The 25,077-nt window shown below is 50.8% G+C and overlaps 14 protein-coding genes across 14 annotated transcripts; 4 read left to right on the top strand and 10 right to left on the bottom strand.

Annotated features, from left to right (window-relative positions):
* Positions 1-2,774: 2,774 nt before the first annotated feature.
* Positions 2,775-4,577, bottom strand: AUEXF2481DRAFT_32937 (uncharacterized protein; the record flags this gene model as incomplete). Its single annotated transcript, XM_013484572.1, has 1 exon — positions 2,775-4,577. One exon carries the CDS (start codon positions 4,575-4,577, stop codon positions 2,775-2,777), a length of 1,803 nt encoding a protein of 600 aa, XP_013340026.1.
* Positions 4,578-5,155: 578 nt separating this feature from the next.
* AUEXF2481DRAFT_83008 (uncharacterized protein) lies at positions 5,156-6,166 on the bottom strand (the record flags this gene model as incomplete). The annotated part of the gene is made up of 5 exons (XM_013484623.1): positions 5,156-5,310; positions 5,361-5,442; positions 5,494-5,641; positions 5,751-6,099; positions 6,151-6,166. The coding sequence occupies 4 exons, from the start codon at positions 6,164-6,166 to the stop codon at positions 5,404-5,406; spliced, it is 552 nt and encodes a 183-aa protein (XP_013340077.1). The 3' UTR covers positions 5,156-5,310; positions 5,361-5,403.
* Positions 6,167-6,504: 338 nt separating this feature from the next.
* Positions 6,505-7,479, bottom strand: AUEXF2481DRAFT_43937 (uncharacterized protein). The gene is made up of 4 exons (XM_013484594.1): positions 7,437-7,479; positions 7,232-7,388; positions 6,717-7,171; positions 6,505-6,668 (listed from the first exon to the last, which is right to left on the bottom strand). The coding sequence occupies exons 2-4, from the start codon at positions 7,294-7,296 to the stop codon at positions 6,640-6,642; spliced, it is 549 nt and encodes a 182-aa protein (XP_013340048.1). The 5' UTR covers positions 7,297-7,388; positions 7,437-7,479; the 3' UTR covers positions 6,505-6,639.
* A 171-nt stretch (positions 7,480-7,650) lies between these two features.
* On the bottom strand, positions 7,651-9,136 carry AUEXF2481DRAFT_462118 (uncharacterized protein; the record flags this gene model as incomplete). The annotated part of the gene is made up of 1 exon (XM_013484638.1): positions 7,651-9,136. A coding segment is annotated over one exon (1,335 nt), but the record flags the coding sequence as incomplete, so codon positions are not given.
* A 662-nt stretch (positions 9,137-9,798) lies between these two features.
* AUEXF2481DRAFT_8426 (uncharacterized protein) lies at positions 9,799-10,314 on the bottom strand (the record flags this gene model as incomplete). The annotated part of the gene is made up of 2 exons (XM_013484550.1): positions 9,799-9,871; positions 9,923-10,314. The coding sequence occupies 2 exons, from the start codon at positions 10,312-10,314 to the stop codon at positions 9,799-9,801; spliced, it is 465 nt and encodes a 154-aa protein (XP_013340004.1).
* Positions 10,315-10,872: 558 nt separating this feature from the next.
* AUEXF2481DRAFT_8427 (uncharacterized protein) lies at positions 10,873-11,397 on the bottom strand (the record flags this gene model as incomplete). The annotated part of the gene is made up of 3 exons (XM_013484551.1): positions 10,873-10,900; positions 10,957-11,300; positions 11,353-11,397. 3 exons carry the CDS (start codon positions 11,395-11,397, stop codon positions 10,873-10,875), a joined length of 417 nt encoding a protein of 138 aa, XP_013340005.1.
* Positions 11,398-12,184: 787 nt separating this feature from the next.
* AUEXF2481DRAFT_69737 (uncharacterized protein) lies at positions 12,185-13,718 on the bottom strand (the record flags this gene model as incomplete). Its single annotated transcript, XM_013484618.1, has 2 exons — positions 12,185-13,496; positions 13,555-13,718. The coding sequence occupies 2 exons, from the start codon at positions 13,716-13,718 to the stop codon at positions 12,185-12,187; spliced, it is 1,476 nt and encodes a 491-aa protein (XP_013340072.1).
* A 1,241-nt stretch (positions 13,719-14,959) lies between these two features.
* AUEXF2481DRAFT_92025 (uncharacterized protein) lies at positions 14,960-15,707 on the top strand (the record flags this gene model as incomplete). The annotated part of the gene is made up of 3 exons (XM_013484639.1): positions 14,960-15,155; positions 15,190-15,315; positions 15,367-15,707. The coding sequence occupies 3 exons, from the start codon at positions 14,960-14,962 to the stop codon at positions 15,705-15,707; spliced, it is 663 nt and encodes a 220-aa protein (XP_013340093.1).
* Positions 15,708-16,278: 571 nt separating this feature from the next.
* On the top strand, positions 16,279-16,838 carry AUEXF2481DRAFT_32944 (uncharacterized protein; the record flags this gene model as incomplete). Its single annotated transcript, XM_013484573.1, has 3 exons — positions 16,279-16,456; positions 16,507-16,514; positions 16,590-16,838. 3 exons carry the CDS (start codon positions 16,279-16,281, stop codon positions 16,836-16,838), a joined length of 435 nt encoding a protein of 144 aa, XP_013340027.1.
* Positions 16,839-17,648: 810 nt separating this feature from the next.
* On the bottom strand, positions 17,649-18,313 carry AUEXF2481DRAFT_8431 (uncharacterized protein; the record flags this gene model as incomplete). The annotated part of the gene is made up of 3 exons (XM_013484552.1): positions 17,649-17,891; positions 18,076-18,150; positions 18,203-18,313. 3 exons carry the CDS (start codon positions 18,311-18,313, stop codon positions 17,649-17,651), a joined length of 429 nt encoding a protein of 142 aa, XP_013340006.1.
* An 871-nt stretch (positions 18,314-19,184) lies between these two features.
* Positions 19,185-19,443, bottom strand: AUEXF2481DRAFT_8432 (uncharacterized protein; the record flags this gene model as incomplete). The annotated part of the gene is made up of 2 exons (XM_013484553.1): positions 19,185-19,299; positions 19,352-19,443. The coding sequence occupies 2 exons, from the start codon at positions 19,441-19,443 to the stop codon at positions 19,185-19,187; spliced, it is 207 nt and encodes a 68-aa protein (XP_013340007.1).
* A 383-nt stretch (positions 19,444-19,826) lies between these two features.
* AUEXF2481DRAFT_8433 (uncharacterized protein) lies at positions 19,827-20,823 on the top strand (the record flags this gene model as incomplete). The annotated part of the gene is made up of 4 exons (XM_013484554.1): positions 19,827-20,014; positions 20,065-20,135; positions 20,199-20,361; positions 20,409-20,823. 4 exons carry the CDS (start codon positions 19,827-19,829, stop codon positions 20,821-20,823), a joined length of 837 nt encoding a protein of 278 aa, XP_013340008.1.
* Positions 20,824-22,770: 1,947 nt separating this feature from the next.
* AUEXF2481DRAFT_69749 (glycoside hydrolase family 16 protein) lies at positions 22,771-23,532 on the top strand (the record flags this gene model as incomplete). The annotated part of the gene is made up of 2 exons (XM_013484620.1): positions 22,771-23,092; positions 23,144-23,532. 2 exons carry the CDS (start codon positions 22,771-22,773, stop codon positions 23,530-23,532), a joined length of 711 nt encoding a protein of 236 aa, XP_013340074.1.
* A 1,092-nt stretch (positions 23,533-24,624) lies between these two features.
* Positions 24,625-25,020, bottom strand: AUEXF2481DRAFT_8435 (uncharacterized protein; the record flags this gene model as incomplete). The annotated part of the gene is made up of 3 exons (XM_013484555.1): positions 24,625-24,750; positions 24,806-24,921; positions 24,999-25,020. The coding sequence occupies 3 exons, from the start codon at positions 25,018-25,020 to the stop codon at positions 24,625-24,627; spliced, it is 264 nt and encodes an 87-aa protein (XP_013340009.1).
* Between the last annotated feature and the right edge of the window lie 57 nt (positions 25,021-25,077).

A 25,077-nucleotide genomic window follows, 5' to 3' on the forward strand; every position in this document is an offset into this window, starting at 1 on the left:
TCATTGACTTGAGCGCTTGCATTGAGGGCTGTTGCTCGTATGAAACGCGAATTGGAAGGCGGAATGTTTCCAAGAGTGGTTGTAGGGATATCAACGACTCTTTTGCACTGAGACTTCTGCCGACTACATATTCAATGCTGCTTTCCTTCCTCCACCAAGCAAGCTACTGTCGTCCTAACAAGAATGGTTTTGCCACTATCGCAAGATATCTCAGCGACCTTCGGGAAAACTGCCCTGGCCGTCGAGCAAAGATGAAGCAACGATGACATAGAGTCCCGAGTCGCCTCTCTCGGACACGCTGGTCAAGACCTTTTCAGCACCCCCCAAAAGCTCCCTCCTCTTCTACTTGCCCATTGGCCTCGACTTGGTGCGCTCACACCAACCTCAAGAACACCATGTCGATTCTCGATGACTGAGTGTACGTGAGGGCGTCACTTGCAAGGCCGAGAAACACGTAGTCGTTCTGTCAATTATCATCAATCCAGTGCTCAAGCACGAGATGTCGCACCACTCACGTCATTCTCCCGAATTCCTTTCTCGATCATCGCGCGTGCACCGTCCTCTCGGGACAACTTTTCCATCGTGTGCTCGTACTCGTGCTCCGACGTGCCGGGGAACCAGTCGAAGTTTGATTCGCGGGTGCTTTGAACAAAGCGAACGTAGTCAAGACGACGTTTGGCCAGTTTGATGACATCTGAGGGAATCCGAGATACAAGCTGGCCGGGCTCATCGTTCTACACATGAAGATCCCTTTCGTGATCTTCACACCTGAGCTGAAAGCCGTGTCGGAATCTAGAAGACTTTCAGGTACCTCTACGGTCAGCTGAAGAGAGTTTGCGGAGCTGATTAGTGAGATTGTCATTGGGAATAGATGTATCACGGTAAGTCACATTTGCTTTGACTCGTCTAAGGAGTTGCCAGTATCCTCAGCCTGCGAACCTTGAGCTGAGCAGACGTCAGCAAAGCAATTCGAGGGTCAGAGCTACAGATCAAGGCACTTACAATGTCTGGCTGTCATGGGGTTCGGAACCATGATGATCAAATTCAGTTCTTTTGTGCACGGTGATTGCGTAACTTTGGAGACATTTTTCAATAGGATCGACCCAAGGAGCCAGGGCTTGTTGTTCAAGAGGAAGATCATTGATGGGGGGAGAAATCTTGGAATCGACGGTCGTCCAAACGAATATGTACCCTTGCTGCAAGCTTCAAGAGGATTCGAATCACGCAATCGATCTAGTCACGAATGAGATCATGATGTGTAGAGTCGTCCTCGTAGACAAGCTGTTTAGTACAAAAAGGGTGGCAGCCGTATCGCGCTACACAACTTTGAAAAATCGACTTGCGTCTGTATAAACTTAGCTTCTGAGATGTCAATTCCTTGAGAGGTAGCAAGCGCTTGTTTTCAGGGATCGACATCTTGCAGGTAGATGTTTGCAATTGTGGGGCCGTAAGAATCGAAGATGGGTGGAACAAGGCCTACAGCATTTCGTTGGCTTCAGCTTAATGAGTGCCAAGCATTCCTCGATCATTGTGTTCTTAATTCTCAGCCCTTGATCTCTATAAGTCTATGTCCAGTTCATCCTGCTTTCTGGATCCTTCACAGACACGCAGTTCCTCATTTCTGATGACGTTTGGACTTGTTCATCATTCATGGGCATGAGATACCTACCACCATCTCTACACACTTTCTTGCTTTTCCCAAAGTCATTCCGCCTTTTGACTGCTGCATCCACTCGTAATCCTTCACCCTCGAGATCATTCTCGATTGCATCTCCACGCCGCGGGCAGACGGTACGAGCATTCGTTTATAGATCATGCAACGATTGCAACGGAATTTTCCGCCTTGTCACCGCTGACACTGGAAGGTGTGCATTGCCATTGAGATCATCCTGATCTGCATTGTTTGTGCAATGCGTCGGACACTGTCTTACATCTTTAGGGGCACAAACCAGTCACGACAAATCATTCGGCCTCCCCACCGTTGACTAAGAAGAATATGCCTTAGGACGAAGGTCATGCTGGCTTGCCTTTCTTGCTTACGCCGATGCAAACCATCTTCCACTTCCAGGAACCCAAACTTATGATGGAGATCACTCTGCCTTTGCGCTGGAGCATCGACGGAGTTTGCATTGTCAATGGGACTGAGCTGATTTCAATTCTTTGCCCAGGGCCGTTGGTGCCATTCTTTATTTCCACAACCACAAGGCAAAAACGGAGAGATCGTTCTGCCTTCCTATTGGTGAGTTTGCATGGTATGTATGACTTTTGAAGTCATGTTGATGCGCCTTCTTTGCGTCGGCCTGTCCATTCCGTTCGCCTCCTTCTGAACCACAACGCAATGGTGAAAGACCGTTCTGCCTCTCTACCGGTCAGTCAAGCAGAGGCTTGATAGATCGCGAACTCAAAGGTGAAGAAAACCCATTCTTTCTCGATGTCCGGAAACTCTCTCAAGGAAGACGTGCTGCATCTCTACCTGGTACGCAACAGGGAGCTACTGCGCCTGAAACTGATCGTCGAAGATTCCTTCGTTCCTTTCTGATCTCCATCCTCCAAGCCCATCTCCCAGAGAAACGTGCTGCTTTGCTCCCGTGCACGCAACAAGAAGCTGGTAGCATTGCTTCGAGCCGAGAGACGTGAGAGATCGTCCCTCTCTCATTCTCATCCTCCCAGCCGACCCCCCAATGACGTACTGCCTTCCTCCCGGGCAAATATCGAAACATCGCTATGCTCGAAGCCCACTACCACAGCCCATCGGTCCTCCACCCTTCAAACTTTTAGCCATTCGAACCAATCTTCTCACACAACTTACTCCACTCCTTGTACCTACTCTTCATCTTCTCCCTGACGACCGGCCAATCCGGGTGTCCTCGACGAAGGTGTCTGACAACAGAACTGTAACTCGAGTAAAGGCGACCACAATCAGGGTATGGGCAGGGAGTTTGGCTGTTTACTTCAGCTGCACGAGCGTTCAAGCCGTCGTATTCTTCTTGTTGCATTGGGCGGATTGGACCGCCGACGCCGGAGTTGGAGGAATAGGTTTGGGTGGAATCTTGAGTGCGAGAGGGATGGTTGATGGTAGAGCGGATGGAAGGGATGGCAGTTGAGGTAGAAGGCATTGATGATGTGAGTGGTTGGACGTATGGCTGCTTGATCAATCTACCATCACTTTGGTACTTGGACTTGTTGTAGCCGATGTTGGCATCATTTTCGGGGCAATGGGGAGGCACGGCGTTACTGTCGCCATAGTCATTGTACTCATTGGGTGAGTCGTGGTCGTCAGAGATGTAGATAGGTTCTTCTTGTGTGAAGGTGACACAGCGTCTTTTGGCATAAGTAGCGTCGTCGTTGTGAACAGAAAGACTGTGAAGGCTGCGAAGTGTCATTCTGGAAGCCGAAGCGACAGGCTGGGGACTTTGAGAAACGAACAAAGTCTCTCCTTTGTCATAAGCTCCAGTGATTGTGGTTGATCTAGGGCGATGAAAAATTCTATTGTGGGCAGAGAGAAAGGTGTTCAAAGCTCCAGGGTCCGAGTACTGCTGACGACGGGGCACGTCCTGGCTTTGAGAAACAAAAAGGGTCTCTTCATCGGTGTTACCTTCGGCGTCGGCGTATGAGTTGGTGCGGGAAGAAACATCGATATGTGCCGAGTAAAAGGTATTTGCAACTTTTGGGTTGGAGCACTGAAGACAGCTGGGTGAATCCTGGTTTTGAGAAATGAACAATGCATTCTCATGGTCATCAAATCCAGAAATAGCGTCTGAATCAGCGCGGGAACGCTTTCCATTTTGGGAAGAGTGAAAGGTGTCAGAGGCGAGAGGGTCAAACAACTCAAAACGATTGGGCACGCTCAAACTTCCAGGAACGAGAGGGCTCTCCTCATGGTCATCAGCTAGAGCGACTGCGTCTGAATTAGTGCGGAGCGGAAATCTGCTTCGAGATGATGGAAAGGTGGCCAAAACGCCGGGGCTCGTGTGCTGGAAACGCCAGGGTACGTCCTGATCTTCGAAAATAATCCGGCCCTCATCATTGTTGCTCTCTCCTGTGTTGGCACGCGAGTTGGTGCGGGAAGCGATTCTGTCGTGAAACGGTTGAGTCGTAGAATGGATGCTTGGGTCCACATGCTGCAAACGCTGAGGCACATCCTGATCCTGAAGTCTGAATTGTCTCTTAGCATTGTTGCTGTTTCCGATGATTGAGCGCGAGTATGTGCGCAGCGAACTATTACCATTATCTGTCCAAGTCTGAGAAGAAATGTCAGGGTCAATTTGCTGAAAACGGCGTGGCACGCCATGACTTCCCGAAACAAAGTGTCTCTCATGAACTTTGCCATCCCAAGTATTGACGCCCGAGTGCGAGCGCAGAGAATTCCTATCACGATCTGTACACAATGTGTTGGTGAAGCCTGGATCTGACTGCTGAGTTTGGTCTTGAACGCTCTGACCGCGTTCAATCTGCGCAAGCACGGCGTCACTGTCTCTTCTGAGAACTCTACCAGTGGCTTCGGCGATCTCCAATCTGCGTTCAAGTGCCTGTTCGCCGGCCTTCAGGCGCTCGATGACTATCAGAACGTGATCCATCGAGGTGATGTTGCTGCTCGGATGGTAAGTAGAGGTACAGGCAGGTAGAACAAAATAAATACTTCTGGTTAGTGATGTTGAGAAGGAAGGGTTATGATGTTGTTGGAGGAGGTAGTGGTGCGGAAGAAGTTGAGTAAGCGCGGAGACAACTTTCTGAGACCCGAAGCCTACGGCACTGAGGAAAGAAGCCCCGCAGTGAACTATGTTTAGAATTGAAGCTTGTGATGCTGTAAAGAAAAGAGGAAGGTACGTGAAGGCGTGCAGAATGATGAACGTTATTGCCAGTGACGAAATTGTGAGATAGACTTGATGTACAGTAAAGAGTCGTTCTCATCCATAGACTCCCTCTTTAAAATGTGCTGTACCAAACTACAAACATGTTCAGGTCTACCGTCTCCTTGGCGGAGAGAGGCTTCAAGACAGTCTCTCAACGGAGAATGTCTGGTACGTGAATAAGCATCCCCAGCCATACCTGTCAGCAGGACATACGGACATCGAGATCTTGTGCCATGGCAGAAGTCTAGAGAGACGCCGTCGATCTTGACACGGGAATTGATTAGAAAGTTATTGTTTTAAGCGCAAAAAATCAATCCTTCCCAGTTCCAGAACTGCCAATGGCGTTCACGCTCTCAATCAATATTCGGGCGTCGCATGATGTACTCTTTGCCCTGTACCTTTTGCTCTCTTCTCTTTGTCCTGGCAACTGCAAGCTCATGCATGTATCGGTCAACATCTGCAAAATATCAGTAACGGCGCCTTTCGAGCCCGAGGACAAATTTTTACTCTCGCAGACTACTGTCGAGCCCTGGACAAAATACCCAAGCACTCAGACTCTTTCAAAGTATAACAACACGACGACCATCCTCTGCATCAAGTCAGTAGGTATACAATGACAATGCCAGGCAGGGCAACTTACGCCAGCCAACAAAAGCCTGCGACTAGCGATGATCGTGATAGCGCTGGTAGTGTCCGCGACGAGCAAAGCCACCGATGAAGCCATGGCCTTTGTGGTTGTGACAGCCGGGAACGAGACACTGGTAACGGCCTTGGGAATTGTCTGCTTGCTGGCGGCGAGTCAATCTGACCCAGCCGATGATGGTGAAGATATAGACTCGAGGACGGCGAGTGGGGGGTTGAGCCTGTGCAGGAACAACGAACGAAACTCGGCGTTACACACGAGAGGTTGGCTGGTTGGTGGAAGGTTCTAGCACCTGTTCATGATTGGCTGTGGCGTGTGCGGCTAGGAAGAAGCCCATTTCCGCGGCTTGCTCGTCTTCGTTTGGTAATGTTTGAGTGGTGGAATGAGTGATGCTTGTGTTGTCGGAGACGGTAGGATCAGTCTGTTGGAAAGACAGAGTGTTGATTGTGGCGGTTGCAGTTGAACGACCACCTGAATTGGCTGCGTCGAATGCAGCAGGATCTTGGAGGTACTCATTGACAGTCGATTCAGCCTCTTCCATCTCCTGTCCGGAGATCTCCCTGTTGTCCAGTGGACCAAGAGGTGGGTCAGAGGGGAGGAATCCTGTCAAACATGTTAGTCAAATACAGGGAACATGTACTAGCAACGATGTACTTCTTTGTTGAGACATGGTTCTAAAGCGCCAGCGCTGTGTGAGTTGATAGATGTGTAGAGAAGTCGTCTACACCCTGATTCCCGATCAGGCGTGAGACGAATTGGCGTGAGGAAAGGATGGTCCATCACAGCGAGCTTGTAGCACCTATACCTTGGTTAATTGTATTGTCAATCTTGGGTGTACATACCTCAATAAGACTTGTATAGCTGTGGATCAGCCGCTGCAAGAACAATACTCAATAGTAGTACACAATAGCACGGGAAGTTGTAGCATTTTGATGGAAAGCGCTTGGCGGTACGTGTTTCCCTGGACCATAGCACGTGAGTCAAGCCCGGGAAATGAACATGCGAAGTTTCGAGCGGCAACATTTGGTTTTGAATTTGTGCTGCCTTTTCGTCCCCCTCCACTCCCGCTACGACTGACAAAAACTTGAAAATGACTGTGCATTTTGACTGCCTCTCCCTATGGAGGTGTTTTGAGCTCGAAGCTCAGAGAATGCGATAGGGCTCGCCGTTTCCTGCCTCGGGTTAGCTTTGACCATCTCTTCTTCGACATCGGAACTGACTCGTGCCGCTGGCTTCCTGCCAGTAGGCCGGCGTCTGGAAGACCTGATGAGTCCCGATGTGATCATCACGGCTCTGCTCCGCTGCATACCCCGTGCCCCTGTTATTTAGGCACCCCCTCCTCAGGCACTGAGGCCTGCCCATGGCGTTCCAGTAGTACTGGCCATCGGTCAGAGTGCAGGGACCTTCGGAGGTTTGCACAATGACCACGGGAGCGGAGGGGTAAGTCACCAGCCCAGCCCTGGCGAGAGAGAGGGGGAAGCGGATACGGTCGGGAGAGACGTAGCGGACTTGCTGAGCTGGTGCTTGAGGGGCAGCAGGGACGTTATTGTTGTTGCTGCTGCTGCGGTCTTCTTGGGCCTCAGGGGAAGGAGAGACCAGCTCATCGCTGCCACCATCATCGGCCATGTTGCTCATGGCTTCGTCGTCGTCTTCTTCTTCTTCTTGTTCTTCTTGCCTGCAATCATTAGTATCAGTACAAAAGTGGGACGGAAGTTGAGCGATTAGCATAACATACCGCTCGTCGTCGTCCTCGCTCTCCTGAGCGCCGTCCTCCGACGAGGGCTCCTCCCCAAAAGGCATTTGATGAGGCAGGAGTTGCCCCGTCTGAGCGCGGCGACCCAGGAAAGGATTGTGCTGCGAGACAGCATTTCTGCGGCGGCGGTGTGACATGACTGGAGATGATTAGCCTGTGTTCTTTCCCACCAGGTAACTGTAATTACTGCTTGGTTGAAGATCTTTGTCTATGCGCGAGAGAAGGAAGGCGTCAAAAGGCAATGTAAAGTGTTGATATTGCGCGCGTGGTGGTGGAGGACGTTGGAGACGCCAAGCTTTTTGGACGACATGTTTCACTCCCCAGCATGAGTCAAGTGAAAGAACAAGATGAGACATCACAAGCATATGCAAGCACGAGAATCGAAGGCAAGTGAATGGATCCGATCTGATTACTGTCTAGGCCTACACCTCTGGACCTCTGGCCCCTTCTGTAGCCCTCTTTGATACTATCACTGTGCATGCTGTCCCGATTCCATGCCTATACTGCTCTATCTCCCTGTCTTGATAGTCCTGCCTCCCGAAACCCCCAGTTTCAAACAAAAGTGGCTTTCGTACCCTGCTCAGGCTGCTTGAAACCGGCATGCTCGCTCTCGATGTGTGCATCACGGTGCATAGCCCTGGTCCAGCCCATACCTCCATGTCTCTCATTATTGGGACAACCAGGGTGCATACAGATGGCGAAGTTCATTCTGTATCCGTAGTTCACTTTCTGACTCAGGGTGACGGGAGCTTTTGAGGTCTTGAAGGTCTTCAGCTCAGCCTCGGGAACTGGCTGGAACTGGTCCAGGATGCTCTGAGATGGGTTGGGGTTGAGAGGGACCATGTTAAACTGCAGTTGCTCGGCATCGTTGGCGTGAGGGTTGGGGGAGGGAGATGGAAGAGAAGGGCGACGAGACCTCTTTTTGCGAGATGGCTGAGCCTGCGAAGGAGACTCGGAAGGCTGCTCCAGGGGGCGTTTGGCGGCAGATCTGTTGAGGGGCTGCTGCGCCCCATGACCCTCATGATCTGTGGCCTGATCTTCGGGCTCTTCGTTGTAGATAGGCGTACGAGCACCCGGGGCGGGCTCAGAAAGAATGGCTTGGTCCAGAGGACCGAAGGGCGGGCCCAATCCCTCATCGTCGGCTTGCAAGAGTCTGCCTCTCTCCTGTTGCTCGCGGAAGCGGGCAAGGACAGAGTCACCCTTGAAGGCGTCGTTACCAGGAAGATCCTCGTCGGAGCTCACAAAGATTCCCGAAGCGCTCGACTGGACTGATAGACCGTCTGCCTCTGCAGCGATTTCGGGTCGACCAGCACCCTCGACAACTTCGTTCACCTCCTCATCAACATCGTTTACTTCTTCTTCAATATCACCCTGCGATTCCTCATCCTCTTCCTGAGAGCTCTCTTCTCGTTCTGATATGACGATCGGATCGTCTGGACCGCCGTCATTCTCTGCAGGCTGCCCGTTGCCGGCATCGAGCTCATCATCCCCGTCCGCGTCGCCGACAGTAGGGATCGTGTTGAGCCTGGGCAGACCGTTGCGCAGGACCTTGTGGTATGCATAGGGCGTGAGGATGGCATGTTCATCCCCGTTTTGCGTGACTCCAATGTATCGATTCGAGGCGCGATCGTATGTGAACATCAAGCCGAGAATTGAATGATCCGACATTTTTGCGCGACGGTTGCGGGTATGTTTTCGCAGGCTGGTTTGTATGCAGTCAGGCAGGGAAATGGTGACTATTGCTGTCAAGGCGCAGAAAAAGGGGGGCTGTCGCTGTCGAGGTGCAATAAAACGATCTTTGCAAAAAGATGTCGTTCGCGAAGTTTGCAGAGAAGAGGCGGAGTTTTTGTTCTGCGATATAGATTGTACAAATCTACCTGTCTTCCCATATGGTCGCCAAGACCAAGTGAGAACGACAATCACGTTTTGCAATGTTCATTGTTTTGTTTCTACGTTACGTACACGAGCGGTAATTTGAGGGTGCCAGCTTTGGAGAAAATGTGTTCGTCTATGGATGATGGACTAGCCGTAACTCCCTGTCATAGAGTTTGGTTTAGAGTGGGGCGAAGACGAACAGGGACAGCGCTTCTTGTAGAGACTGAGATCTTACGCCATCTCCAGAAACGAGGCAAGTTTAAAGTTGATGATACTATCAAGCTGGACAGCATGGAGCAGCTTACAGACTCGAAGACCGTGAGCGAGGCATCGTCTCTGGATCCGACGAAGGTAGGAACGTCGAGGTCTGGAACGGGGCGCTTTATCCACATGAAGAGAACACGAACATCACGATGGCACAAGGGTGGGTCACAAGCGTTCCAATTCTTTATTGCATTGTACAAGGCTGCCAATTGACCCTCCCTCGATCATCTTCCATAGACTCATGCAAGCAGCCATGACGCTGAGCTCTGCAACTTGATGTTAAGTGCGTTGTCCTTCATTCATCCAGCTCAAGTTCCTCCTTCCTCCCTGATTGCTTTCTCAAAGTTTGTTCGAGCATGGCCGACATGCTCTGTGTTCTTCTTCAGCGCAGTTCAAGCATAGCTCAGACCTCAGTGCATCTTGCTCTTCTTGACCTCCTTGCCCTTCTTGGTAGGAGTAGAAAGTGCGACATCAAGATCACCACTGCAAATCATCAGCACACATCTCCTCAACCACAACAAACACCACACCTACATCTCAGCATCCTCCTTGCAAGCAAAAGCCTTCATCTTCAAAAACTCCACATCCCTCTCACAAACCTCAAGCATCTTGTACGCCTCAAACCCTTGCTCAACAGCCCTCTCCCTACCCTCAGGACTCTGATCAGGAAGTCTAGCAACAGCAAACAGACGCTCAAGTTCGCGCTGGAGATGGTTGGCTACGCCTTCTGCTTCGGTGACCTTGATGGCGGCGGCGAAGCGAGAGAACATTGCGGTGCGGGAGGAGTCAATGGGGCTGAAGGGGTCGTGGAGGGAGGTAAAGGAGTGGTTGATGTGGTTGTGGGGGGTGGGGTTCCAGGAGATGTTGGAGAGTGTGGTGGTGGGGGGCTTGGTTGATCTGTGGGACGACTGGGTGGTGTGAGGCATGTTCTGGTTTCGAGGGTTAGTCATGGACCTGGAAGGTATCAGGCATGTGTGGACTTACGTCGTTGTAAAGATAGAATATGTTCAAGGTGTTGATGGGATGATATGATATCCGAGAAGTGTTGTTATGGTTTGGGAAAGCCTTCTCTGACAGCCAAACACGTCAGTAAAGACATGCATAACGTGCCAAAGAGCCTCACCAATGTTTGTAGACAGTTAAGAAGAATATCAGAGCGCCTGAAGCTTATAAATTGCGTATTTTTGTTTGTTGTGGTTTGCAAGAGGAACAGACACGAAGTCTATCGTTTGTGTCAAGCCAGCCAGCCGGCCGAGTACAATGCCGAGCTCTTTATCACAGAAGGTTCCAGCACATCGTTCCATGCGGGTTCTTCTGTGTTTCACTTGTAAAGATGCTAATTTGCAAAGGCAATTGATTTGATATGTGGATTCGAGACATATTGTGTACCAATTCATCGCGCCCAACTCCAGTGCCCTACCCATATGCCTTCCGCCGCCTTGTCAATCGTGCTTCTCATGTCTAGTGACACCTTCTCCCCCTCCCTAGTCTCGGTAGTAGTCATCACGAGCCCTATACATCTCATTAGCTTCTCATTCCTATCCATATCCACCCAGAAATCATCTTACTCAGGCATCGGTCCAAAGATGTCAGCCTTGAGCCTCTCAGCTTCACTCTCCAACCTATTCAATTGAAACACAATTCTAGCCGCTACACCCTCGATAACCTCCCTGATCCTAGAATCGATGTTTTGTGCTGCGAGCAAACGCAGAAGCTCGACTTCTTCGCGCATAGGGGCGATGGTGGCGGTGAGGAGGGGTAGGCGGGCGGAGACGATCAGGTGGTTGACGCTTTCGAGGCCTCCAGGGCCGACGAAGGGGTCGTTGTTGCTGTTGCTGTCGTTGCTGGTGTATGGAGGAGGATCAGGAGGAGGCGAGGCGCTGTTGGGATGTATGCAGCGAGGGGGCAAGACCTGGATTGAATCAGTCTGACGCTCTCCTGTCGTGAGATCTTTGAGAACGTACCCTTTGGCGAGGTGGAGGTGTAGAAGGCTGATTGGTGCCGTTCATGGTGTCTCCTTAATGGTCAGACTATGATGCGGAAGAGCTACCAAGAATGCATGTGGTTACTGACTTGGCTGATGGCGACAAGTCTTGGATGAAAGTCGAGTCCGCAAGTTGAAAGAGGGAAGAACGGAAAACTTGACCCTCGAAGTGAAAATGAGCTACCGAAATCGTTCATTCGCTGGTCACCTTTTCGGCTTCAACAATAGCTCTGCAAAGGTATTGATTGAACACATGACTAGTCTTTACCATTACAGCTGTCGACAAGAGATACGGAACCACAAGATGATCCGTAGTGCCCGATTGTCTTACTCCGGATACTCTCATCCGTCCGAGTTTCTCGTCAGCCAGTTGTCGGAATGCAAGAATCTTGCTGTCATATCACAACTCGATCGTGATATTTCGGAAGCCTTAGGCATGATCGAGCTCTCTGCGGTCAAGTCGAAAATCAGTTGCATCCAGACACCATCAAAAGACAACACTTCTGTTGAGGGAATACTCGGAGAATCAGTCTTTCAGCTCGAGAAGACTCTCCACGTGGTGAATGTCACGATGCAGAAGCGTTGGCGTGACCGGGGGATCCTCAGTTGGGAGCAACAGATTCAGACTGTATCAAGACATTGCTCTCGTCGCATCAGCAACCTGAAATACATCTTTGCCTTTCCACATCTGCCTGAAAGGGCCAGTACGATGAAGAGGGAGCTACTACAAGGATGGATAAAACACGGCCGCCTGTAATGGCCTATGGCATAAGAGCAACTTTTGATATGATGCAACGTGTCCAGCGAAAGCTTCAATCCTTCTTCAGACCGACTTTGCCAATCCTTCTGAGGCCCCATACACTGACAAGCAGACTTGCTACGATCAAGGCGACACAGAACCAGAAAGCTGCCCGATATCCGACCATCAATGCTTCGGGGGATGTTTTGTCGGCGTGAGATGAGTTTGCAGTCACTTGCTGCGCGATGAGTAGCGTCAATGCCATGCCGACACTCTTGCCGGTTTGAGATACGGTATTGAACACACCACCCGCCACGCCCTGCTCACCGGGAGGAAACATAGAGGTGATCAGCAAGTTGGCAACAGTGAACATGCCATCCGCACCGACAGGGTTAAAGAATTGAGCCACAAAAGCACAACGCCAGTATGACCATGATGGATCAATGATGGCCATTAGCAGCGAGGCAAGAGCCGAGACAATGCTCGTGAGCACAACGATCCAGTCTCCTCTGATGCGATGAACAAGCAGGCCGACGCCGATGTTGGCAAGAGCACCGGAGACGGGAGCTGGCAGGAAGCGAAGAGCTGTACCAAGTGGACTGTTTCCTTGAACATCTTGGAAGAAGAAGTTGGCATATTGCTCAAACGCGTTAAAGGCTGCCCAGACGCAGAATACGTTGAAGCAGATGCAGGAGAAGCCTTTATGTTGCCAGAGAGAGTTTGGAATGAGAGCTGGTCGTCCAAGGCGTTCCTGACGGCCCACCCAAAGTACGAAAGCTGCCAGGAAGACGAACGAGAGGACAAGCAAAGTAATGTTGACAGGCTGCTTCATGACAGTCAGATCTCCAGTCAGAGCTGAGATGACGTAGGAAAGCATGGCAAGGAAGCCGCTCGCAAGAATGAGACCAAGCCAATCGATATCAGTCGCAAGTCGAGACCAGATCTGACGCTTGTGTGCTACAGGTGTGGGAGGCAATTGCCATGCAGCGAGGATGAACATAAAGAAGTTGATGATGGCAGCAAGATGGAAGCCCCATTGCCAACCAATAGTTCCAGTAAATACACCACCCAGTACCATACCAATGCCGAAGCCAAACGGCTGAGCTCCACCCATCATGGCAAAAGTGATGTTCCTCTCTTTGCCGGGAGGAAAGACTTCATTGATCAGGCTGACGGCCGAAGGCAAGCAAAACGACGCCGCAATACCAGAAAAAGAGCGAAAAGCGATGATCTGGGCAGTATTCTTGGAAAGACCGCAAGCCATTGTCATGAAGCATTGAAGGAAACAGCCTGACAAGAACATCCGTCTGCTGCCAATGACGTCCGAGACTGACCCGCAGGCAAGAAGCGTGCATCCACAAGCCAAAGAGTATACGGTCACAGGCCTAGAAATTGATTGGTTAGTTTCATAGCTCTTTAGGCTTGCTAACAGTTCAGACTCACCAAAGAACCAGATTCTCGGGGATATTCAGCTCCTTTGCCATGATTGGAATGGCAATCGTGATGACACCAGCGAGAAAAGATGCGATACCAGTACTGAAAGCAATGCATCCCATAACAATCGCATTGCCCTTTTTCGAAGCTATTTTCACATCCTGAATTGACATTTCCGAGCTCTTGATGCGTGTAGCCTGTCGTTGATCGCCCATCATACTCAGTTCGACTGCCGGATCACCCCAAAGGCCGCCTCCAGAAGCAATGGCCGCAGCCTGCATTGGTGTCGGCTCGGTCATTGTGGCTGTCGTATTGCTCGCCATGTTGCCTATTCTCGACGACGATGCATGCGGACGACAGAAAAATTGGACGCGACGAGACTCGAGAGAACAAAGAAAGACGTTTGGAGCGGCTAATCTTGAAATAGAAGGTGCAACCGGACTCCGGCTTGACTTCCCCGCTTCCGTCGCCGATGACGGGCACAGCGGAACGGGTCCGTCCTGGAAGTCATGGGCAGGACCCTGACCACCATCCTTTGCTTCTGTGTATGGCACTTTGCTGACCATCTTACGAAGATGTCTGCCAGAGCTTGTCTGACGTTATGGTCCGAGCCTACAGCTCATTTTGGATCTGTATGGAGCTTCTAAAACGCCCCAAGACAGTGCAAAATTACAATTGACGGTCCATGATGAGTCACTTTATGGATAGCCAAATCACGCATCAGAAAAAGATATCAAGTTTAGCATCTGGGCATCGTTCGCACTCAACACAAAGGTGTCGCCGTCTGTCGGCGCAGAGAAGACACGGCTCCATAACGCATGCTTGCAGGACGAGGACGCGAACGTGGACTACAATGCCGACAAGGATAATACATGATCATCGAGCCTGAAGTTATTGGTTGAAAACGCCACTGCTACATCACCCGAGCTGCAGTGGTCCGGTGTCTTACGTGGCACTCCTCTTTCCCCAAGCTGTCTCATGGTCTGGTTCAGCTCTTGCCGCGATTCTTGTCGTGTAGTCTTGTAGCGTCCGGAGTGACCCTCCATGCAAAGAAGCAGCCTGCAATACTTATCTTGGAAGCGAGTAGGATGGATTTCCACTAAAACACCCACAGGGGCTTTTAGAGGCAGAAGATTGCGGTCGGCATCATCTCTTGTCTTTCCAGTCTAGTCGATCTGGGTAATCAGCAGGAGAACTCTCCTGGTAACAAAGATCTTGGCGTAGATGACTCTGAGACTGGTACGTATGCGGGCAAGGAGGGAGAGTTGGTGTGATTTGTTGTAAGAAGTCGAACTTCGTGGGTGCTGACCTCGAATGCTTGGCTATCACTCGAGTAACGAATTGTGCGAATCATTTCACAAAATCACTCTTCCCCTTCCTTCCTCGTCACGCTATATATCGACAGCAAGACACCATGGCCGAAGGAGAAGACCAGTCGCCAATGCGCAAGAAGGCACGTGGAGATGCCCCCCTCGACTCTCAGGACACACCCCCCACTGGTGTCAAGCGTGAATACAGCTCGATGAACGATGAAGAAGCTCGTGTTACTCCTACAATTCCTGGAGATCCTGGCCAGATCGCTCCGCTGGCTTCGCCAGAGCCTGCAAGACGTGAGTATGCTCTCTCAACTTGTCTCACATATAGATCTTGACCCGCTCCAAGCTGCGTTCGCAGAACCCCCTGGTGATGTCGGAGTGGCACAGCTACAGGCTATGCCTCCAACACCCGACCACAATGCCCCTCGCATGGCCCAGCCTGAGCCTCAGAGACGTGAGTAGTCAATTCAGCCCATCACGCGTCTCGAGACTGACCCGACGACAGCCGCATTCGTGGCCGTCCCAAGCAGTAATCTCATCATCCATCAGGCTCAGAGCCACCTCGGCTACCGCTGGGTTCCACAAGCACAAGCACGAGGTTGGGACCCCGATCGAAACATTCACGTCACCATCACCAACATGAACCCAACTTCGAACTTCGCCACATACACGGCTCGATCATCCCGCTCTATGAACGGCCTTCTGCATCATTTCAGCGCCGTCGTTGATGATCTTCAATTGGAAGTAACGAGTCTCAACATGACCACAAGTACCTTCTTTGCTGTGATCTGGACTCCTGCAAGTTGGGAACGGCTCGAGCTTTCCATCCGCTTTTTCATTTCCTGAGCAGATGGTCGCTGATCGCACATCGCTCCGAGACCCGTCTGAGTAGAACTCATACTACAGATGGCATAGCGAGACCACTGAGCATATTCGAGCAGGATGATCAATGGAAACGTGTGCAGCAGAAGAGGGAGAGAGGTAGATCATGGTCAGAATTCGGTCATCACTCCCCAGTCGTACGTCCCACCACAGTCATTACCGAAGATTCAAGTTTAGTTCCACTCACCTCACATAGAAACAACGTGTCTTCTTTAGCTGGTGCCCGTGATAGTTTCCTCCAGTGTGCTATAGCTCATAGGTCACAGTTCCTGGAATGATCAGCCGTATTCTGTCTACGTAGTGTATCGCTCATGTATCGATTGTCGCAGATACGCATATTGTTGTGTAGTAGATCTGCCCGTGTCAGGAGGATAAGGAGTAAGTACAGAATGAAGTCCATTTGCCAAATTGCGCGAGAAAGCTACTACGTCGAACTCTCGCACCTCTCATCAGCCAAGTCGACGCTCTAGCTGCACTTCTTCTTCCTCACTTCTAGAAACACATATTTCACGCTGCATCACAACAGCACAACATTATGGTCAAGACAGAAGATGAATCGCCCGAGCGCAAGAGAGCCCGCAGAGATGCCCCTACTGCTCCACAAGCCGAGCTTGTCGCCGCCATCAAGCGCGAGCACGACGAGATAGAGGAAGAAGAAGCACCTCCCGCCCCGGCCGTACCTCAAGCCGATCGCTTGATCGCTCCCATGCCTCGTAAGTATACCTCAAACCTGTTATACTTCTCGCTACTGGCCCGTATCAAGCCCCCCTCGTGAGTAGCCCTCACCTCCTCATCGTCCAGCGCGCAAACATCAACAGCAACTACCACAATGTACCTCGCGACTAGACCCTAAACCTTGTCATCCGTGTTGATGTAGTCATTACGAACTTCAACTCGCAATCGAGCTTTTCTGGTTACAGCAGCACTTCTCCTCGTTCTGCTGCTGTGCTCATAAAGCACTTCAACGCGTTTATGTCGACCTTTCATACCAGAATCATCAGTCTCAATATGACTGAGCGCACCCGTGTGGCTGTAGTGTCGACTGATCTGGGATGCGCGAATTTGGAAGCTCCTCTTCTGCATCTTGTTGGTTAATCTGATTGTTCGGTGTCTGGGAGGTAAGATATGTGCATTATACGTGACCGATCAACTCAAAGATCTCTGATGCTGACTCGTATGGCAGGATATCTACAACAAGCGCACAAGAGCAATCAATCATAAGTAAGGAAGAAAGAATGTCGGAAGGAGAGGGAGGAGGACATGCATAGCGTTCACGAAGTCAAGAGAGCCGTTGTCAAGCAGTCGACACAGCCAAAAGAGCTAGAGAATGACGGATGCAATCCCAACATCAAGAGACACAGATATACTCGATTGGAATGTTGAAGACGTGAATAATCGAGCCGATTTGTAGTAACCGACAACAGTACAGTAGATCTTCTTGCAAGAGGCTGGACCGAGGGAAGAGAAGCACGAGCTCTCCTCCGGCCAAGATTCTTCTCCAACGTGTCCACCACGAATATGACTTTCTTCGCCTGGAGGGTCTTCTTGGGAAGAGGGGTGGGCTCGTCCTCGTCAGTCAGAGCCTTCTTGGTCTTCTTGGCCAAGAGGGTAGAGTTCTCGCCTCTGGTCTTGTGGCCGGCGTGGGGCAGAGCCGTTTTGCACAAGACAGCCAGAACAAGCGATACCGATGGCACGATGATCAGGAAAGCCAGTCTCTTCGTCGGTGGGCAGGTCGGTGGACTCGATATTGTACCAAAGCTTGGAACAGAATGCAGGGGGCTCCTCCATGACAACCGAGTTGCGGAACTTTGCCAAAGGGCAGTCGCTGTTGCGCCTATATTTGCTGACCCTCACGTCGGACAAGCCGGCGGACCGGTTGAATAGCACGCGGGAAGGTGCGAATGCTTAGATTGTGGCGTATGAGACTTCGCACTTCGTCAGCGAGCCGTACATGCCCCAAGGGTGACCAACGCGCTTCCGCACGGAGCTGGTGATGTACTCTGGCTTGCAGAAGTTGACGAAGGCGTAGCCACCCTTGAAGTTGTTCGAGAAGTCGATGCGTAGGTACGAGAAGTCGTAATGACCTACTGAAGTCTCGTCACGCGGTTGGGCACGTTGTGACTTGACTCCAGCAGGCGACCACGACGTCTAGACTTGCGCACGTCAACGCCTGTTCTCCAGAGTGAAAGCCCCACCCAGACTGAGGCTGGTTGAATCGCCAAAATTCAACATCTGTCTGATGGACGATGGAATCTTGGGAGGATTGGACGATCCGAACAACCACAGCCCGGTAGAAGCGGCAGAGTGACGACCTTCCGTCGCGGTGGCCTACCCTACCCCAGCCTGGCGGCAGGCGTCTGGGTCGAGGCCAGCTGAGGAGGGATGTATGCGGAGCTTCTCTTCGAAACTTGAGACAGGTCAGCGAAGGTCTGATATGGACAATTGAACAAGTGACCAACCTTGATGATGTGATGGGGGCGACCTTCCGATGCGGTGGCCTGCCCCGCCCCAGCCTGGCTGCAGGTGTCTGCGTTGAGGCCGGCTTGGGAGGGATGTATGCGGCTCTTCATTTTGAATTACAAAGGCATCAGCGGTATACAAGGACGTGAGTAGGAAAAATGACTGACCTTGTTGATGTGTTGGAGCAACCTTCCGTTGCGATGACCCACCCCGCCCCAGCCTAGCCGCAGGTGTCTGTGATGAATGCTGGCTGAGGAGAGGAGGCCGGTCGGCCTCCATCGATGAACTGCGCAGCGTTAGTAAAGATCGAACAGTTGCGATCGAAGAAACACTTAATTCAGGGCATGATTGGCACCCTTCCACGGTGATGACCTGCCCCTCCTCAGCCAAGCGCAGGGGTCTGAACGGTTGCTAGGCTGAGGGGAGGAGGTCGTTAGGCCTTAAGAAGAACAAAGATGAAAGGTGCTCGTTGAGATCTTAGGACGGTGTCAGGAAAAGAGTGGAAGAATAAAAGGCGAGAGAGAGAGGGAGAGGAACGGAAGGAGAAAGGGAAGGAGTGAAGAGAAGATATTGAGAGGGAAAGGCAAGGTAGAAGTGAGGGAGGAAAGATAGCACTCACTGTGAATTCGATAGACTAGTAGCTCTTGCCACGTGACTGCCTGTTCCTAGCCTATCCAGCAGCGAGGCTCAATTCAGCTCGAAGGCTAGAGTGATAAAAAAAAGCTGTCGAGGTCGCCAGATCCTGATGAAGATGGTCAGTCAAACCGAAAAGAACACGAGGAGTATAGCATACTGATCGATGTCGATTGTGCTGTACTGTAGAATGATTTCGATTGACGCTCGAGTAGGCTTGTTCGATCGTGCGCGGGGCCACAAGTCCTTCAAGACATCCGCTTCGCAGGTTTATTCTAGCCTCTTCTTTTGTTTGGACGTCTTTTTGACTGGAAGGTGCTGAAGGCCACGCCGTGAGATGATCCTCGATCAACCACTCTTGGGGGCAGAAGGCAATTCGTTGGCGGCCAAAGGCTTGGGCTTGCCATTCTTGTTGTGATCAATCAGCCACTTGGTCTCCATTTCGACCTTCTCCTTGATGACTCTGTGAGGCATTGTTAGCCCTGATCGAGTACAAGAAGGAAGGTGGTACCGACTTCTGTTCGAGGATAACGCTTCCAGCAAGCATGGGCACGTAGACCCCAACGACTTGCACAATGGCGACTGCGGCCTTCTGAGCGGCAGGCATGTTGATGAAGAGTGGTTCTGCGATGGCAATCAGTATTAAGAGCAAAAGGATCACTCAGGGGCAACTCACTGGTATGAACTTGAGGGATGACTTTGCGAGAGGTGTCTTGGTTGATATACGCGTGTTTTGATTTTGATGATTTGATGAAGTGCTTGCGCGTATGTTTTGTGAAGCAGACGCAGATACTGAGCTGCGAACGAGAGAGTCATCTGATAGCGCGATAGTCTGGAAAATTGAGAGTGGTTGAGGACTCGTTTCGAAACTCTTGGCATTGTCCCTGACCGCACTGAGGTTGATATTGTTTTAACTTATCCCGTCCTCAGATCTGTCAACTTTTTTCGCCTCTCCAGGGCCCGCGTAATATTTCGCAAGTCACAATTATCATGGCAGAACCTGCACCCTCTCTGGGGTATGGAAACAAGACAGGAAAAGAACTGACCCTTGATCAATATCTCAACTTCCTTTCTACACCAGCCGACTTTGGGGATGTCATCCCAACTATCCTTGTTGTTCACGCACGCGGGACGAAAGGAGACGATGAGGAACGTCTCAAGGATCTCGGAGTTGACATGTACGTAAGGATCGATCTGAGACGTGAGAGCTTGTGCTGATATCGTACAGTGATGCCACATTCATGCACGTGGTAGACACGCAAACCTTTGCCAGTGCAAGGCTAAGGAGACCAGGAGGCGGTAAGTGGTCGCTAGAGGACATGGTTTTGGAGGTCAACCATCTAACCTCGATGACCTCCCAAGGAGAATTGGCTACAAAGCCGAACAGTCGGCCGCTACACCACTGCGGCGTCGACGATGCGTTTGTCACTGGCACAAGGCATGCTAACATGGTCCTCGATCGGGCAACAGAACTCGGGCTAGATCTAAACAACGGACCCAGAGTCCAAATACTTAATCTAGACTTGTAAGTTCCTGTCAACGATATGATGAATGTTGCTGACTCCCACATAGCGAAGGTGGTAACGGACCAACCACCGAGATAGGTACCGCAAGTATGATGTCGACGGTCTTGCACGGTCTGCTGGAACATGCCACGGTTACAAGAAATCGGATTGTCGCTAAAAGCCTCGTAACAAGCCACATAATCATCGCCGAGGTCCGCGATCGTCACCCATCGCGTGACACTCAAGCCCGCATGTACATCAACAGTAATGAAGCAGGGTACTATCCCCGCTTCAATGCGAGGACAGGACCTTCGGGCATCAAAAAGGTCTTGCAGCATTATGAGGGGAGTGAGTATCTCATGTCACCAGATTCGAGGATCCTGCCATCGAAACAGGCAATGGAGGAGTTTTACAAGCTCTTCCCTCCTCCACCAACGAAAGCCCAACTTACGACTACAAATTACACCCTGCCGATTGGTTAACCACCGATATACCTCATTCAAATCGCTGCTGCTCAAGCCAGAAAAGCGGTCAAGCTAGAATACGCACTCCAGAATCAAGAGGTCGCTAAGCACACACCACTCGTCAAGCCTCTCTGGGACAACGTGCCCACTGTCAGCGTCACCTTGTGCCTTTGGTAAAGAAGTAAGTCTATCCCCTATATACACTCTTGGAGGACGAAGTAGCCCCGTGCCTCACGATGGTTCAGGCCGTCCCCCCTGCCGCTCTGATCTCGTGCCTGATATGTACTAACCATGAGCTTCAGCAGTGGCATTGCATTCCTCCCCTTGCTCATCTTGGAGAGCGCTCAGGGACAGCCCTCTTTCTGTCACAAGCATGCGATCTCGTGCTCACACCTGACCTTTGTAACAATATCAAGCAGCTCTGCAAACTTTTTGCATGGAGCAAGACGACGCGGAGGTCATCTCAGGTATTTACATCTCATCCATTGCGCGTTCACGACAGCTTCTGACTTCTGTCCAGGTTTTTCTTTCGACTGGTTTCCTTCTCCTCTCTTTATCTCCTCGTTGTCGCCTGCTTCTAACAGACTCTGATGGGACGGCGCCTTTCGCGTACTCGGTCATTCTGTTGTTTCGCGGCTTTTCTATGCGTGCTGGTCGATTACCCTTCATAGTCTCATCAATGCTTCGTACTGTATCATGTTCTCCTGCTTGTTTCCAGGATCCGTCACAGATGTGTCACAGATGTGCGTTGCATAGGTCGAAAGCTAGCAGCTTGCTTCATTCATCTTGATGTTCTTTGCAACGTTCATGATCGATTTGCGACCTTCATCCCTTCTACAAACTTGCTGCGAATAAAGCGGCGTCAGATGTCTTGTTCTTCATCATACCATTTGGCTTGGGGTATTCTATCATATGAATAAAGACAGGGAGGGATCGGGAGCACTAAAGAGCCATTGACCCGGTTGTCGACGGGACGTCGCACTCTCCTAAACGCCAGCGTCGCACACCAGGTCCCGAAGATATACATAGGGAAAACCCTCTCGCGGTCATTTGTTTACTCTCTCTGACATACTATCACAGAATTATTGATAATAATGTGGGATAATTTCAGAGATGTTTCCGTTTTTCCAGCACTCACCAGTGAGATAGACATTTTACCTTCTTGAAAAAATTGACCGACTTACGCGATGGCATGTCTGTGGAGAGTTGTCTTGCTTGGATGCAGGGATATCTGTGTTATCTTAGCACTCATCAGTGGGATAGGCGAATGACTCTTCGAAGGATGCCGTGTGACAAACATGTCAGATGTGAACTGATTGAGGTTTGGGATTTGAGGTTACACAAAGATGCTTGTTCCATCGTTTGCGGAGAAGCCTAGACCTGGCGTCGGTCATGCAGTTTGGACGGCCACCCGTTTCGCTCGTCATGTCGTAGATTGGACCTGGTATCTTGCCTGTAATTTACCGTGAGGTAGATATGCACACGTTTTGGCATCGACGATCCTGAGACAGGGTCATACTCTTGGCTAGCCTGACTTGAAAAATTCTGCAAAATCTGCTTGCAGCCTCTCCGCAACACGCCAACATTCCTCAAAAGACTCGCTCATCTCCACCCATCACAACACCCTCTTGACATGTCTTTGCCGTGACCACAGCGTGGATACCACAATGAGCTCTTGCTGTAAGCGCAATAATAACGGCGCATCACCGTTAAGGATTACATACCGCCTAGCGAAAGCCGTTTCGAAGCCTCAACGTTCGCTCCTTGTTTTCTACTTTATGTAGTCCTTCGCTGTCCTTTTGCATGTCCAGTCTTTGGTCCGAGGATTTGTTATTCTAGGTAATAATGACGAAATTGTCTGGTCTGTCAGCGATCTTAGCATTTCTAGCGACCTCAGTCACGACATCGCCTATCAACGACACATCACTACTGGATCCACGAGCAGCGACCACAGAGAAGTCCTGCATGCACACCGTCCCCGGTGTCGGCCGCTTCAACCAATACGTCAAGTACAATCTCGCAGACTGGTCGAACTTTCCCCTCGGCCTCTCAATCAGCAACTACGGCATCACCGCCGACCCAAACGACGATGAACATCCTTTTGACCAATATTATGGACCTGGAAATGTGATTTTGAAAAAAGGCCAGCCGTTGAAGCTTCGCGTGCCGGGCGGGCAGAAAAAGTCGCCTATTCAAGGTGCCGAGTTTACGACGGCTTATGATGATGTGCTTTTTGCTTCTGTGAGGACTGTTGCGAAAGTTAGCGCCGTACCTGGGACTTGTCATGGTGAGTGTGTCGAAACTGATCCACGGAGCAGACTACTAATGGAAATTCCAGGCTTCTTCTTCTACAAATCAGACACCCAAGAAACAGACATAGAGATCCGCACATCCTTCCCTGATCAACTCTTCCTCACGAACCAAAAGTCCTCTGCCCGCTCTGCAGCATCCACCTTTTCCTCTCCAGCACCCGCAGACATGTCATCAGGCTTCCACGAATACAGATTTGACTGGCTACCCGGTATCACGAAGTTCTATGTCGATGGCAAGTATGTGGGAAGCATGAAGAAAAATGTCCCCAAGCAGCAGGGAAGTATGGTGTGGAATAATTGGGCTAATGGGGGCAGTTGGAGCGGTGGGCCGCCAGGGAAGGATAGCGTTTTGGAGATCAAGAGTGTAGAGATGTACTTCAATCGGACGAGTATCGAGGGTATCAATTGTAAATAGGCTTTGGAGCCTGTGACAAGATAGCGATATTTCACAAGCTCTTCGTTCAACACTGTGCCGTATAAGCGTTTCCAAGGGCATTGAGCAACAAAGATGCTTCTCAATTCATAGTCGCTGTGTACCGAACGTGTCCTGAGATACCCGCATACCTGCTTCCTAGCTCTGCTGGTACTGTCTGACGGTGGTGGGCGATACGTGAATGCTCAGCTAATCATGTGTCATCTTGAGATCTTGCCCAACGTTGAACTCAAGACTAGGTGGTGGAATGTCAACCTCGTAGCTGACCAGCCGTTCAATGGCCGAGGGATATATGATTGCAAGAGAACAACAGTGTGTTGCAGTCGAGAGAAAGGTGCCACGTCTTGTGCACCCAGTAGAGGTTGTGGCAACATGCTCGCTTGTGGTGAAGGTGTATAGCAAGGGACAGATGCTGATAGTCTGCTACCTCCTACTATGGAAACCATTCTTGCAATTGCATGGCAAAAGACGGCCGTCTCGAGGCTCGACGGTGATGAAGCTGTCAGAGAGGAGGGCGTGAAGTCTCGTTTGCGTAGCTTCAGCGAAGCCGCTCGACAAGGATACCACTGCGACGAAACTATATCAGCGTACAATTAGCTAAAAACAGGATATGTGGGCATCATGGGCTGAAGAAAATTACCCTCTGGTCGACGATACCCCTTCACACAAGATGCAAGCTAGACGATAAGGATGAGTCGAAGGCTGAAAAGCGTAAGAGGGGCTTGAAGAAGATCGTAACGGCTGATAGACATGGATTACTCCCGGCTGTTAGCATGGAGAAGGGCCAAGGGGAGGAGTAGCAGTTCCAACCAATCTTGAACCAGACACGACTCGACGATCGGCCACAATGTGAGCATACATCTCGGGAAAGACACGAGACAGAACAAGCACGAAGAGGAAGGCGAGCGAGAAGCTGGTGCATTGGAGACAGACAAAGACAAGGATGAGTAATTGCGAAGGCCTGATGTTTGTCATTCTCCTGGAGCTCTAGCATCTGCGTCTCCTCCGATTCCTCCCATCTCCGTAACCCTCCTCTCCGCTCCAAGCGACACCCAACGACCCTGCCAACACCGCTCAGAACAACTTCGCGGCACCGACTACAATCATAGTCGGTACCGTGGGGTTGCTCCGAGCGGTGCTGGCAGGGTCGTTGAGCGGGTTTGGGCACACATGGTTCTCCTTGATCTTCAAAGCACCATTCTTACGAGAAAGTCAGCCACTGGAAGACTGCTGGGAGGAGGAAGACTTGACTTACAATGATAGAGATCAATCTCGAAGATGGAATCTCACGCAAGATGTGATCCAACGCAGTTTGGAGGATCTTTTTGTGTAGTTGGCAGGACATCGTCGACGACGCCGCGCCACCATTCTCTAGTCTTCACATTGGCAGCAGGACCTGAGCATGTCAGCTTTGGAAAGGGTCGCAAACTAGGGAATGTTTAGCTTACCAGTACGAGCGTCAGACCACATAGCGGCGTCAACGTCGATGTTCTTCACATTGTTTGGTGGGCAGGCCGGTCACAGGGC

The sequence above is a fragment of the Aureobasidium subglaciale genome, assembly GCF_000721755.1.
Source record: "Aureobasidium subglaciale EXF-2481 unplaced genomic scaffold scaffold_28, whole genome shotgun sequence".
NCBI classification, from domain to species: Eukaryota; Fungi; Ascomycota; class Dothideomycetes; order Dothideales; family Saccotheciaceae; genus Aureobasidium; species Aureobasidium subglaciale.